The following is a 13728-nucleotide window of genomic DNA, read 5'->3' on the forward strand; positions in this document are numbered from 1 at the left end:
TGGATGGATGGATGGAACTATAACTTGCTTTACTCTTTCCTTAAACAAGGCTTTACGAGTGTACATTACAATTTATTCTGTGCCAAAGCAAGATTATATCTGAATCTTGTTAGTTAGTCTGTAGGCATTTTGTGACAAACTCACAAGTTATGGGCTGTTTTTATCCATTTATCACACCATCAATGTTTTATATAAATATTTTATTAGTTTCAGTACCATTCCAGGAGGATATTTTCCCTCCATTCAGAATGGAGATAACATACCAGAAGTAAAAACAGTGATAGAAAATGAGAGGTTATAAAAAGTAAAAAGGTATACATGCATGAGTGTGAGTGTTTAATTAAGGAAGAGTCAAACTTGGAGTAAAAAAAAAAAAACTAATCCCAGTCACTGATTCTAGAAAGGATTCCAACCAGTATATAATCCGAGTCCCTCAATGATTTATACTCAGGTGAAGGAGCAGGACACAGAAATGAAGTCTCTCGATCTCATAAAACCTGTCACTTCTATCAATGTGGCATTTTCTTTAGCTCTAAACACATCTTCTCTCCATCGAGGAATCGTCAGCCTGCTTGGGATCCATGTCTGGATTTGAAAGTTTGATGCTTTTTTTTTTTTAAAGCAAACACCTACGTGTATATTTGAGGTCCACACGAGTCAAATATTCTCCATCAAGACTCCCACAAATGCTGAGACACCATGTGCTTCATTAAACTTGCCACTGGCAGCTGGTGAAGAAGTTATGAGCAGTTCTTGTTTTCTGTTTCAGGTCTTTGTCTATTTATCTCCTCCGCTCCGCCATCTTTCTGTACTTCTTCACCTGATGCCTGTTGGGGAAGAAAGGCTGGGTAAATATGTGGACACATGAAACTAGACACACTTTGGGGATGGCAAATTTTTGTACCCAGCAGAGGCACAGAAAAAAACTAACTAAATAACTAAGTAAATAAAAACAGCAGTAGCAGCAGCAGATTTTGTCAAAGGCAGCTGCTGCTGCAGAAAAACCTGCATATGGTTCAGGCACAAAGGTTTATGCAGTGTTGGATTTTGAGTACACTTTGAAAGTGTGTTTGTACACTTTGGCCCTGTGTATGTGTGTTCTGTGGGGATATTGCCCTGAAGGTAGCAAAGCAGGCTGGAAAATCACAGTAGATACTCAGATCTGTTATCAATTGTGTTGGTTTCAGTACACACATTTAAACATGAAAGACCTTTTTTATGTGAAATCAACCACTGCATGCTTGAACACATTCACACTTACACACATACTCACCATTGTCTGTGTCTGAGTTTGGGCTGATGTGACGTTTGTTGGTGCACATGCACTCTAAGTGATCCTCCAGCCTCACCTGTACCTCCCTCAGCTTCGGCCGCCGCCGCACGTACTCCACTTTTGCCACCTGAAAGAGATGAGAAATTCAGACAAGAAAATCTTTTTCAAAATCAAAAACAAAGCAGCAACTTTGCCAGAGTGGAATGAAAGGTGTTTTATCTGCTCTAATAGAAGCTGAAAATGTTAGCATGTCCTGTTACCAAACGTACTACCTGAGCTTGTACAGACATTACTTCTAAAACTATATTTGTTAATGCAATTTTTACATTTTAAGTTTATAATTTCTGTTCAACACGTCATGAATACCAATGTGTGCCAAATTTAGCATCACAAAACCTGGTGCTTTGCTTGGCCAGTCTTGCACCTCAAAATTTAAGTAACTAATGGTGCCATATTATGCTAAGATTATTGCAGATGTTAAAAAATAGATGAAAAGTGTGGTTAATTTTTTTGTATAAATGATATACTTCCCGTACAGCTTCTTCAAGTGCTATTTCTGTGGTAGCCAGGTAGTTTTTTGTCTTAATAACAACCCTTACTGCTACAGATGAACACAGCAGCAAGTCTAATACATATCAAGCGCCTACATGATGCTTGTGCACAGCACCATTAGAGAAAAAAAAGCATGTGCACCCAGGTGTGATGTTCCCATCAATGATAACTGGAGTTACGACGTTGTGAATTTCCAATTAGCACAGATCAGTAGTGCTCTTTATTTTGGTGACAGGACCAAAAGCTAATCCTCATCCTTATTTTCTTTCTGATTGGAACTCTAAAGGTGAAAACATCCTTTGTCTGTAATTGAAGCTAAGCCATTAAAACACTAAGTAACAGTTCAATCTTACATTTTTCACAGTGAAATTAACTGGGATGTCCTGTGAAAAAACAACAGAAAAATGACTAATTCCTACTCTCATGTCGGGGGTGGTGTATTTTACGCTAAACTACAATCTTATTTGTGATTGGCCAGTAAAGCTGATTGTGATATAAAATTAAGACTGTAGCCATAATGGTGGACAAATGATAAATGTTACTGCAAAAAGCTACATTAATCTAATGCATATAGGATCTAAACAATCATGGAGAGCACCAGGGGTGTACACCCAAGATTAATGTTACCAATCCAAGATCTCATTAAATGTGAAATATTTTTATCATATCTGCTGTTTACTTGTTGCATTGATAAATGGCTGGGAAATGGAGCACTTGTCATTGCTGCCCAAACTGTTTCTGTACCTCTAACCCATTGCTTACAGATTGTGTCTTTCACGAATGTACTGAGCAACAACATTTCAGTTAAATGTGCAGCAAATGTGCAGTGCAAGTGATGCAGACAACACTTTCCCCGAACTTGTTATCTGTAAGTAATTTCGCAGTGTCAACACACAGGTCTGTCTGGTCTTGTTTGGAAGAAGGAATTGCATTCTCACTGACAAGAGGCTTGATTTCATTGACATGAAATGATGCATTTTCTTTTTTTTGTGTCGACACAAGCTACACTTGCTGCCCACCCTGAACATGTGAACCTAGCTGCTGAAACTGCTGGTCTTATTTGCTCTGGAACACGTTTACACCAAGAAATTGACCAAACGAATGACACAAAACATGCAATCACAGTTTGTGCTTCATGCTCACATCACTGACATGGTGCCAAGTGAGTGGAGCTCCAGGTGTGATTGCCCAAGCATTTCTGCTTCAAGTCTGAACAACCTCAGAAACAGCCAGGCTGAGACTTAGAAGCAGGAGTAAGGGGGTTCAGCCAAGGTAATAAACTGCTGCTATAGCATTCTTTCTACAATGATCTATCTTTCAGGGCATGATGACATACAGTGAACCCTGACATGTTGCAATGAACTGCTTGAATACACTATGTGAACAGGTATGCAGCTGTAGCTACATTAAAACACAGAGATAATAAAAAAAAAACCTGCTGAGGTAGAAACAGTCAAACCTCATGAATCACATTTACATTTGGTCATTTAACAGTTTTCTCTATCACTGGCAGCTAGGAAGAATATTAAAGCCCAGTTAGGAAGCCTGGTCTCTACATTAATGGAAAAATCAGTTCAAATCTATTTCATTGACAAAGTAAACATAAAAGAGGCAAAGCCACACAAACATGCACTGAAATATAGTTGTGTCAGGAAGTTACAGAAGTTAGGACAGGGGGTGTTCTTAGAAAAGATTAGTCTCAAAGACATTCTTGAAAGTAGAGAGGGACACCCCTGTTCTGAATGCATGTGGTAACATTAGGCATTACACCCAAAACTGAATTCTAAAACGCAAGAAGTCACCACATTTAAGAGGAATTAGAAAAGAAGCTGTTAATGCCTGACGTGTGTATGTGTGAATCCTAGCTTAGAGTATAGGTAAAGTGTACAGCTGTTTGGCACAATGCATGTAGCTTCACATCTTTAACACATTTGTCTTTAAATTTAGAGGACTGCATATTCATCCACAGTGATGCTTAAGTTAGATTCAAAGAAGCAAATGAAAAATGATCTTGCTCTTCATCCATTAAGGAAAATGATCCAATATTGAATATGCAAGCCTCCTAAATTAGTAGAAGAGTAGAATTTCATGCAACACATATTCGTTTTGTCTTCACAAAACATTGTAGAAATATGTCGTGGCCTGCAGAGGATTTCTGAAAACATCTAATAGTGGATCTCCATTTGGCTGGAAAAGGTTGCATAAACCATTTCAGAAGAGTTTAGGTATCACCAATCCACAATTTGAAAAATTGTGTACAAGTGGAGATTGTTTAAGACCATTGTTACGCTCGCAGGAGTGAGTTCCCAAAACACAAAGTCTTGCACCTTGGGACCAATTGAACAAGCTCCAGCAACACAGAATCAGGAGGAAATATTAGGCATGGAGGCAGGAAAACAAGGCTGCTTACTGTAGTCTGGTAAAAATTACAGTAGTTTAACAGGTAGCCCCATTACTGGACAATAAAGTAGACCTAATCCAGAATAAAGAGGGAGCACAAAAGGAGGATACTATTGTGCATTCTTTAAAAACTGGCATGAATCATGTTTTTTACCTGAGTAAAAGTAAAAGTTGGAAAATCAGAAGTTTTTACATGTACAATTTGACACTTAAACTACTTTAGTAACAGCAGCTGTTTGAGGACAGAGGAATGTTATGTAGTACATGCCAGTCTTCTTGTTTTGTTTGTTTTTGTAGCAAGTTTGTCCACTGGCTGGTTTTATTTCACAAGTCAGTCCATTTGAACAGAGATTTAGATACTAGCTAAACATACGAATGCAAAAAGAGGTCCCTCTTAACTTTAATATGATTTGTACCACTGACATCTTGAAAGGTGCGTTTAAGTGGAATGTGTTAAAGATGATGACTTCATGTTTAATTAGGTTAGTTTCAGTACTCCAACGAGCTCAAAGCAAAACCAGAACCCAGAAATTACTGTTGCCACTTCTTAGCAAGAGTTACATATATTTAGCTTTTACAGTAATGGATCTCCAAGACCTTGAACATTAACAAGTGAGACATTTACTTACTCAAAACCGAAGAGCAATCCATCCACTGTCTTAAACCTGAAGTTACAGAGTCTGATCCCATTTACACTACCTGCCAGATACTTTCTGTTTAGATATCAGTGCTCATATTATCTTGCTTTTACTCTCATTTTTGCACATGTGGCCACACTACCTGAAATTTGGTCTTGCCATTCTCCCCCTGGCTGTATTTGAAAGCAGTTGCAGTCGTGACCGTTTACCCTCTGACACTGGATCTCAGCACATGTGAGTGACTTTATTTTTGATTTCCTCTGTAAGCGGAGTCCTTTCATCTGAGATTGAGTTTCAGCAGACCAAAGCACAGAAAATCAAACTCTCCTTTTCTCTTTCTTGACCTCTGGCAACTCTTTCAGTACCTATTTTCATCTCTGCATCTACTCTTCTCTTATTATTCTCTCTTAACACCTTCTATTCAGTATTCTAATTTAGTTTATTTCTTTCTCAGTATTTGAGTAAGTAGACCAGAGTCCACATATCAACTTCTACTGTACATATTACAGAATTAGCCTGACGCTGTAAGGTATTATATAAGAAAGAGTCTTGGAACACATAATTTGAAACTGTTTTGAAAAGACAAAGCACTTAAAAACTACTCAGCAGGTAATTTGATGACCTACCTATCATGTACATGATTCTGCCAGTGTGTTGGTATTAATGTCTTAAATGTCTTCTTATTTGCAGGACGCACACACACACATAAACACACATGCACACACTTGACTTGGGTGATCTCCAGTTGGCATCTTGTGACTGTGAACCAGTTGTGGTTTATTGAGTCTCATTTCCAGCTCTGGATGATCTAAAGGAAGTCATTATGTTTTAAAACTAAGCCCCTGCCAGACTCTTAAACGTCATCAGCACACACACACTAACACTTATGCAATGGCTGAGCTGGGAGGAGTAATTGTTTTTGGCAGGTTTAGAGTGTGTACCTCCAGTAAGTGGCTGTGCCATTATTAGTTTTATGTGTGTGTCTGGAGTTGGTGCCACTAAAAGACAAATAACAAAAAGATCTTTCATAATGTTTGTAGACTTATTATTTCTGTTTATTAGCAATCTTTGAACATGTTCAGTAACCGTCATTGTCTTAAATATGTGTGGTTTTATTTATATCCTAACAGTACTTTAAATATGAGTGTAACGCAGTACCAGCTGAATGTTGGTACAGTTGAATGGACACACCAACTCATTCAAATCTGATGGGTCAGTGTGTCCTAACTTTTGACTTGAATTATACTTCTGCTATCTAGATTTGGATTTATACTAAAAGTAGACAAGAGGAATGCCCAAAATCCAGACCCTACCAGGAGGGAACATTCCCTGATAACATGCATAGCTGACACAGACACAGAACTTGCTGAAGATGTGTCTCAATATAGCTTTCATTGGCTTGGAAATGCCTTGGAGTTAATTGGGCGAGTTGGATGAGGTAGCCCAAGAGAGTGGAGGTCTGACTTCTCACAGTGCTGTTTGCTCAAATCGGTCCAGAACAAGTATTAGAAAATTGAGTTTTTTTTTGTTTTTTTTTTACTTTGATCTTGTAAGGAGTATTTCTTTCCCGTTCATCATATTCTGTACTTTCAGAGTGGCTCTCACTTGGTAGAAGTAAACAACCAGTACTGTTTATTTGTTTGATGAATTTCATGACACAGATCTGGATCACTATCTATAAAATAGCAAACTAAAGCATTGGTCTCATTGCACCCTCTCGATTTATTGATGTCTTTGATAAGCTTCCATGAACCTGACACCACTCAAACTAGGATTGTAATGGCATCTTTATAAAGTCTGATTGTTCTGATTAGAATGAATAAAGATCATCACACCATCACACAGACCTGGTCTACCACTTCCTGACAGCAGAGAAAAAACAGGCTTTTTGTTATGCTGCACAAATCGTGAGAACATAGACAGTTTCTCTGCTCACCTTAATTCTCTGCAAACTGTATACAAACTGAAAGCCCCTGATGCACACACAAACATGAAAAATTCACTTACCAGTGATGCATTTTATAAAGGTTAAATTGGATGTACACACTACAGGTCACATTTTCAGATGTGCAAAAGCAAGATTTTATCTTTTACCTTGACAGTATGATGGTGTTTGCGAGCCGCCTGGCACCGCATGTTGCTTGTGTTGCAGCAGCCAGTGCAACGCTTCACCTCGACACAGGGAGGCCAGATAATGAAGTTGGCCGACGTGGGATCCACCTGACTCCTGGGGATTTCATATATTGTTGTGCGCACCTTGCACCCTGCTGGCAATGCCTCTTCAACCACTGCAGGTGAGCAAAAAGGTTTAAAGGTTTTTCATCAAACCTGCAGCAAAAATGAACATTTTGCACAAAATACAATATCATGCATATTTTCCAATAGAATTGTAACTGAAAAATTAGGACGAATTGTGCATATTAAGGCAGCTGACTGACTGTATGTGTGTGTGTGTGTGTGTGTCTTACCGGTGCTCCTCCTCTCTCTTGTGTGGGTATGTGCTTTCTTCTGGTCAGGGAAGCTGTGAGAGAAGTCCTTGTAGTAGCTCTGTTTGGTCTCCCCAATCACCTCGTTCTCTGGACAGAGACAAAATAACACACAAACTCACTGTCAACAAACACTGAGACTTATCTCATTATGGATAATACACTTCTACCGAATTCACTCAGGATTTTTTTTTATCTTCAAATTATGTCTCAAAAAGAGGTAAGATTAGAATTTATTCGTTGTAACATCCATTTCATTCATTTTAACCCATTAGGTCTTTTAGCTATGTTACTGGCCAAAATGTTGCTTAAGTCCTCTGAAGTCATCAGTATTCCTTCTCTGGGTACCGAGACTGAGTTATCTGGAAACTTTAAAGACTGACTGATGGATAACTAATGAGAATGTGAAAAAATCTTGGATGCTTCCATGCTCCAGCAAGCTGTTTATTACAAACACCTTAATCAAGTGTCTTCTGATCAGAGCAGGAGTTTAATCGGGTTACACTAACTGAGTTATGATGTTTATATGTGTCAACAGGTTACTGAGTTTTCTCAACACCAGCTGAGAGGAACAAAGTATGTCAGTGAGTGTCTCAGGTAGGTCTTAAATCAAATCCACATTAGACACAGACACACAACATCAAAAGCTCACGCAGGGATCACTTGTGGGCCATCAGCTGAGAAAATGTTTTGTTAAGTCAGAGTTTGAAACATTCAGTTGTTAAAGCAGGACGCTCCGTGAACTTTTGTCAGGGAAGGGGAATTCATTTTAAGCTGTTATGTAGTTACCATGTGAGTTTTTGCTCATCCGGATGGCTGGATGTTTGTCCAACTTTTTTATGTTGTGATAGATGAATAACTCGACTTTTGACCTGACCATTATTTCTATAACTTGCCATGCCCAACAAATGTGAATCTGAAGTCAGTTTACCTCTGCGCTCAGCTGATCATCAGACCAGAGACTGTTTAATGAATTAAGGGTGTGAGACTTGCTCAGAGAAACTCTTGCTTCCACGAAAACAGACTGACAGAGAATGGATGAAAGCCACTTGCCTAGAACAAAATATAAATGTAAAAGCAGCATTCTTTGGATTTTAAGCTTATTTACATATTTGTAACATGACCCATGTTACTAAATCTGTTTTGGTTTAATGGCAGTAAAGCTTTTACCATTTTTACTTTGTTATGGGTGTTTTCAATAGTTTTTACCCAGTGATACGTGGGTAATACAAAAGTCTTTATTTGAGCAATATATAGCAGTTTCACCACCCATAGCTGTAAATTGTGAGATGAGAATATATGTGTAGCTGTAGCTCAGGAGGAAGAGCAGTTGTCTACCAACAGGAAAGTTGGTGGATCGGTTCCAGGCCTCTCTATAAATATAAAGGAGAAAAAACTTTGTATATAACGATAAAAGTGCTGTGTGTGTGCTTGTGTGTGTGTATGTGTGTAAATAGATAAATGTGACTTGTTGTTAAAAGGGCTTTGAGTGGTCAACATACAGTACCAGTCAAAATATGGACACATTCACCCTTTAGATTTAGTGGGAAAGTGTGTCCAACCATTTGACCAGTACTGTATGACTAGAACTGCTCAAAATAGTTCACTTACCATAGTAAGGCTGGTAAGTCATAACTTCCTATATTTTTATCCCTGCTTTAACATTCGATCTGAGTATATCTAACTTACCTCTAATATTATTTCTTATCGTAGTTGTCAAGCTGACCTTTTAATCGGTTTAGACATCTATTATGACATTGCTGGACCAGTCAGTACAGATACATGCACAGCTGCGTTATGCTGTAGTTTTAGTTCGACCTGGTTATTTGATTGGACCGCTTCTCTAAGTACAAGCATGGGAGGGGAATTAAGTTATTATATTCAAGACATTCAGCTGCTTCTAACTTTCTCTATAGGAGATTATTTCACATCTAAATGTGGCTGAATTCTCTGTGCAGACATTGCATTTAAATAACTTGAAAGTTGATTTTGTCAGATGACGCTGCAGCTATAAAAACATTTATAGAGCAAAGTGACTTGTCTTGAAACTTTTTTGACATATAGTTTTAGTGGGCTGCTGTTCAATCATAGTTCCTGCCATGTTTAAACTTCTGACCAAAAGAAGAAGAAACAGAAAAAAAATATTTGAAAGTGAGCAGCTTCACTGGTAATTGGACTGCATTAATATAGACCTACACTTTACTGTTTTTACAAACAGATGCACTTTAGAGCATGTGCAGAACAGCTAGGACTAGTTGAATGACCTACATTCAGAAGTTATTTGACCTCTAATGACTGGGTGTGAGAGAAGTTTGAGTTCTTATTATTTTGGCTGGACTAAGATGTTTATGGACATTTTAAAACTATCACAAAAATTCAGTGTTTTCTTGTGTCATGTAAATATTCTCACATGTTTAACTTTAGCTTTTTGGATAATGATTTACTTCATAAAGATGCATGTATCTGTTCTTTAAAGATCATGTCTTTAAAGTGAACTCTGTCTTTGAGTGTGTGTGTGTGGGTGCGTGTGCGTGTGTGTGTTTCAGTAGATTAAAGCCACAGGACATCCACAGATATGTTCAAAGCCAATAAATTCTGAGCAAAGATTATAGGGAAGGGTGGGGTGGAGGGGGGTCTGTATTTAGAGAAAAAGAAGTGTAAAATATGTCACCATTGTTTCTCTTTGATTCAGAACACCCTGCCTCACTCATCTTTTTTGGTGGCTATGTATATGTGTACATACAAGCGGTCACACACACGCCTGCCAGTACAAACAATGTGATGGTGATTCAACAAAGTCTACCTCCAACATTTCCCTCTCCATCTGTGCGTCTCTCTCGCGCCCTGACATGTAGGAATTTGAGCATGAATTATACATAGCAACACAGCAGCCTTCCAGCGAGCACTCCCCTCAAACCAATAATGGACAGCATGACAACAGTATAATGAACTGAGCCACTTGACCCCCACTGAGCAGGGGAGCCGTCACATTTGGTATTTGCATCTCAATGATGCCAGGATTAATGGTGGCACCACTCCGTTCTACAGACATGGAAACAAAAATCAACTACGACTGACAATGAGTTGCAAAAAGTTTGTGTTGCTGGAATTTGGAGTCAGACTCAAGGTGTATGTGCCTGCCTGATTTCCTCCTGTCTCTTTTTAATCAGCAGGGATTCATTACATGGCTAATGAGAACTGACACCAGTGTTTATTGATGATGAATACATGGATCTATTAGAGTTGGAGACAGTTTACCTTATAATTCAACAACACACAAAAAGCCCTTTCATGCTTCCAGTTACAGCTCAAATTACTTGCCAATGAAAAGGAAAACAAAGATTTCACAGTTAAGTTTTTTTTTCTTCTTCTTTTTCAAAGAAATAAACTTGCCCTCCTTGCAACATCTGGATAGACTTCCCAGTGGTGAGATGACACTGTATCCTTTAATATGGCCCTGCAAGGCCTCATTTCAGTCTTTTTCACAGACAGGGGGTAAGTCAGAGCCCTGACCAGCAAATTTAAGTCTCCACTGGCTCATGTTTTTCAGCATTTCGTTTATAGAAGCTAAATAAAAAATTAAGACACAGTAGTTCATCTCAGAAACTCCACATTGCAGAAATTAAAAATCAAAAGTTATTGTTTTTTCTTTCTTTCTTTCTTTTTCTGAGACATTTGGGAACATTTGTTTAATAACCATATGCCAACTTTAATCCCCTGACTTCTGCAAAACATTGAAAATTAAATGTTGCCACTCTTAATAGCTTATTAAAAACTTAGCTGTCAAGATTTTAACTGGTGAAAGGAGAGATTTCACCAGTCCTGACTTAGCCACACTTACTAACATTCAGTCTTCAAATTACTTAAAAATAAATAAATAAATAAAAATGAATAACTAAGAGTGAAAACCTCCAATGCTTACTTTTAAAGCCCATTGAGGTCTTGCCCTGTGATATATCTTTGACCTTAAGTCATGGGATAACATGCCATAAGACATTAGTGCTTCAAACTCAGCTTCCTGTTTATTTTTATCCAAACAACAAACCTTTAGAAATTGTGAAATTTGTATCTGTTCTTATTTGACTGAGTTTAATTTATTTTTAATAGCACATGTTATTTCTTTTTTTTATGAATAAAACACCTAACATTGATTTGAAAAGTGAAGTACTTACAACATTTATATTAGTATAATTCATTTCTCTGAAAAGTTGGAGTACTGTAATGAAGTGATTTACCTACGGAGTCTATCTCTAGCAGCCGCTGGAGGTCGCTGATGCTGCGGATCTCACTGCGAGAAAGACGCTCCAGCAGCTCCCGAGGGAGAGGAGACTCCTGTGGGATGAAAAGTTAGTTAGTTTTATTTATTTATTTATTTATTTGGGTTGAAATATAGTCCTGCATCCACTAGTGCATACAAAATGGGATATGATGATCACAAAATCATTGTTTACCCCAAAAAAGCTTTCAAGAAGTTTTGGTAGCGGCTTTGCCAGAAAACTATGTGCGTAAAAAGAATGTTTTGTGCGTAATTACGCAGAGCGGATTCACTTTTTTACGTGCAACATAAAGCTTCAAAGGAAGGCTCAGCCCCAAAATAATTTAATGTGACAGAAATTTAGGCAACAGAAAAGATCACATTTTATATGCAGCTCACCTCAGCTGCGGTGCGTAACAGACAAAGAAAGCCGGCGAGGAGGTGGTAGACTGCGACTTTCATCTCCTCTCAGATCCTCTGCATCGACACCAGGATGGGGCGAATGTCCACTGGAGGAGCCGGGCTGTCGCTCCTTGATCTCGAAAGCCTTGAACCATCCCTCGGGAGAATAGACCACTTCCACAACTTCAATGAAAGTGCTTTTGAAACGTCAAATAATCTGTTGAATCCTAAATAAAGCTAGAAGAGTAGTCGTGCATCCAGTGAATTTCCTCAAAGAGTGACCAAGCCTTCAAGTCACAAATGCAAAAACCACAAATCGCCGAGTTTCACAACCATTTTCAGTCTAGTTTGACGCAGAAAGCCCACCATTGGTAAGTCCAGGCGTTTTTGTTGTTGTTGTTTGTTTGTTTTGGCACAGAGAGAGCAGGTGCTGATGGAAGGATAGGAACTTCTTTACATCCACACATCCAGTAATATCCACTATTTTGTCCTCCTTATAATCCAGTCCAAAATCTCACAGGTATGCTGCCTGCAGCATTTGAGCCACTTGGTAGTTTGTTGCAAATTGTTCGCCAAACATGAATTTTCGCCCAATTTTTCGCCAAATTTGAATTACCCTAAACTAACTGAGCAGTTTTTTAAGTACTAAGCATACATGTTATCAACAAAGAGAAACTGTTCCCCGCTTTGCAGCCACAGAAGAATTTGATTTCAGCTCCCTGCGGTCCTGTGATCTCCGAAGTGAATGAAGTCGGGATGCTTTCAGTCACAGGATATAGCTGTGCGCGTCCTCGCTTCACTCTACTGCGAGCGCGCTTTTGCATTATAGCGCGTAGTTGTAGACCAGTCAGGCAACTGCTCCTTTTGACCCCATTCACATAACTTGCCAAATTATTTAATCACTAGAAACTGATGTCTACTTTAAAGTTGTTCTTATGGGTTATTGGCCTCAAATATTTATTTGTGCTTCCTCCATGAATAAGGGGTAAATTTGGACCTTTGAATCACATATTGAGCTAATGAAAGTAAATGATCAGAAACGGAAGTGATCAGCTTCAGAATCTGCATGAAGCTTAATTATTTAAAGGGCAAAGAAAGGGAGAACAACTTGAACAAGCTGCTTTCACAGTCAATAGCACCATCTCTCCTATAAACACACACACATAGAAATAAAAGAGTGTGTGGGACAGTTCAGTGACCCCCTTATACGAGTGTCCAGACTGTGACAAAATCGACAGAGAGAAATATGGAAAGACTGTCTCCTTCTATTCTTTCATGGTGTCAAATAGTCTTAATCAGCCAGTGTTGGGAGGCTTCAAATCCATAAAAAAAAAGTTTTGAAATTGTCTTACAATATGATCAAAGTCACATCATCACATCATAGTTTAAACTCTTTAGCCAAACTGTTCATACAGGTGGACTTTTAAGGCATCCCCAGAATATCTTTGAAAATGTTAAATTAAAAAATGTTGTGCACACAAAAGGAATATCCTGACCAATGGAATAAATTCCCCTGGTTCATCAGCTGCAAACACTCATGATTTTGTCTCTTGTTAAAGTGAGTTTAACAACCACAAAAGGAAGATAGAGATAACAATAATAATGACTGTCATATGCCAGAGAAATTAAGGTTTACTTTAATAATTTCTTGGGTCAATGGGGTATGTTTTTGAGTAAATGTGAAAGCCTTTTTTTTCCTCATCTGAAGCTTCATAAAGAGGC

The 13728-nt window shown here is 38.4% G+C and overlaps 1 protein-coding gene across 1 annotated transcript; it reads right to left on the bottom strand.

The window, feature by feature from the left end:
- Positions 1-569: 569 nt before the first annotated feature.
- On the bottom strand, positions 570-13054 carry LOC121637726 (platelet-derived growth factor subunit A-like). Its single transcript, XM_041981958.1, has 6 exons — positions 12004-13054; positions 11585-11681; positions 7332-7439; positions 6958-7151; positions 1274-1400; positions 570-827 (listed from the first exon to the last, which is right to left on the bottom strand). Exons 1-6 carry the CDS (start codon positions 12064-12066, stop codon positions 817-819), a joined length of 600 nt encoding a protein of 199 aa, XP_041837892.1. The 5' UTR covers positions 12067-13054; the 3' UTR covers positions 570-816.
- Between the last annotated feature and the right edge of the window lie 674 nt (positions 13055-13728).

Source organism: Melanotaenia boesemani, chromosome 4 (genome assembly GCF_017639745.1).
Source record: "Melanotaenia boesemani isolate fMelBoe1 chromosome 4, fMelBoe1.pri, whole genome shotgun sequence".
Lineage (NCBI taxonomy): Eukaryota > Metazoa > Chordata > Actinopteri > Atheriniformes > Melanotaeniidae > Melanotaenia > Melanotaenia boesemani.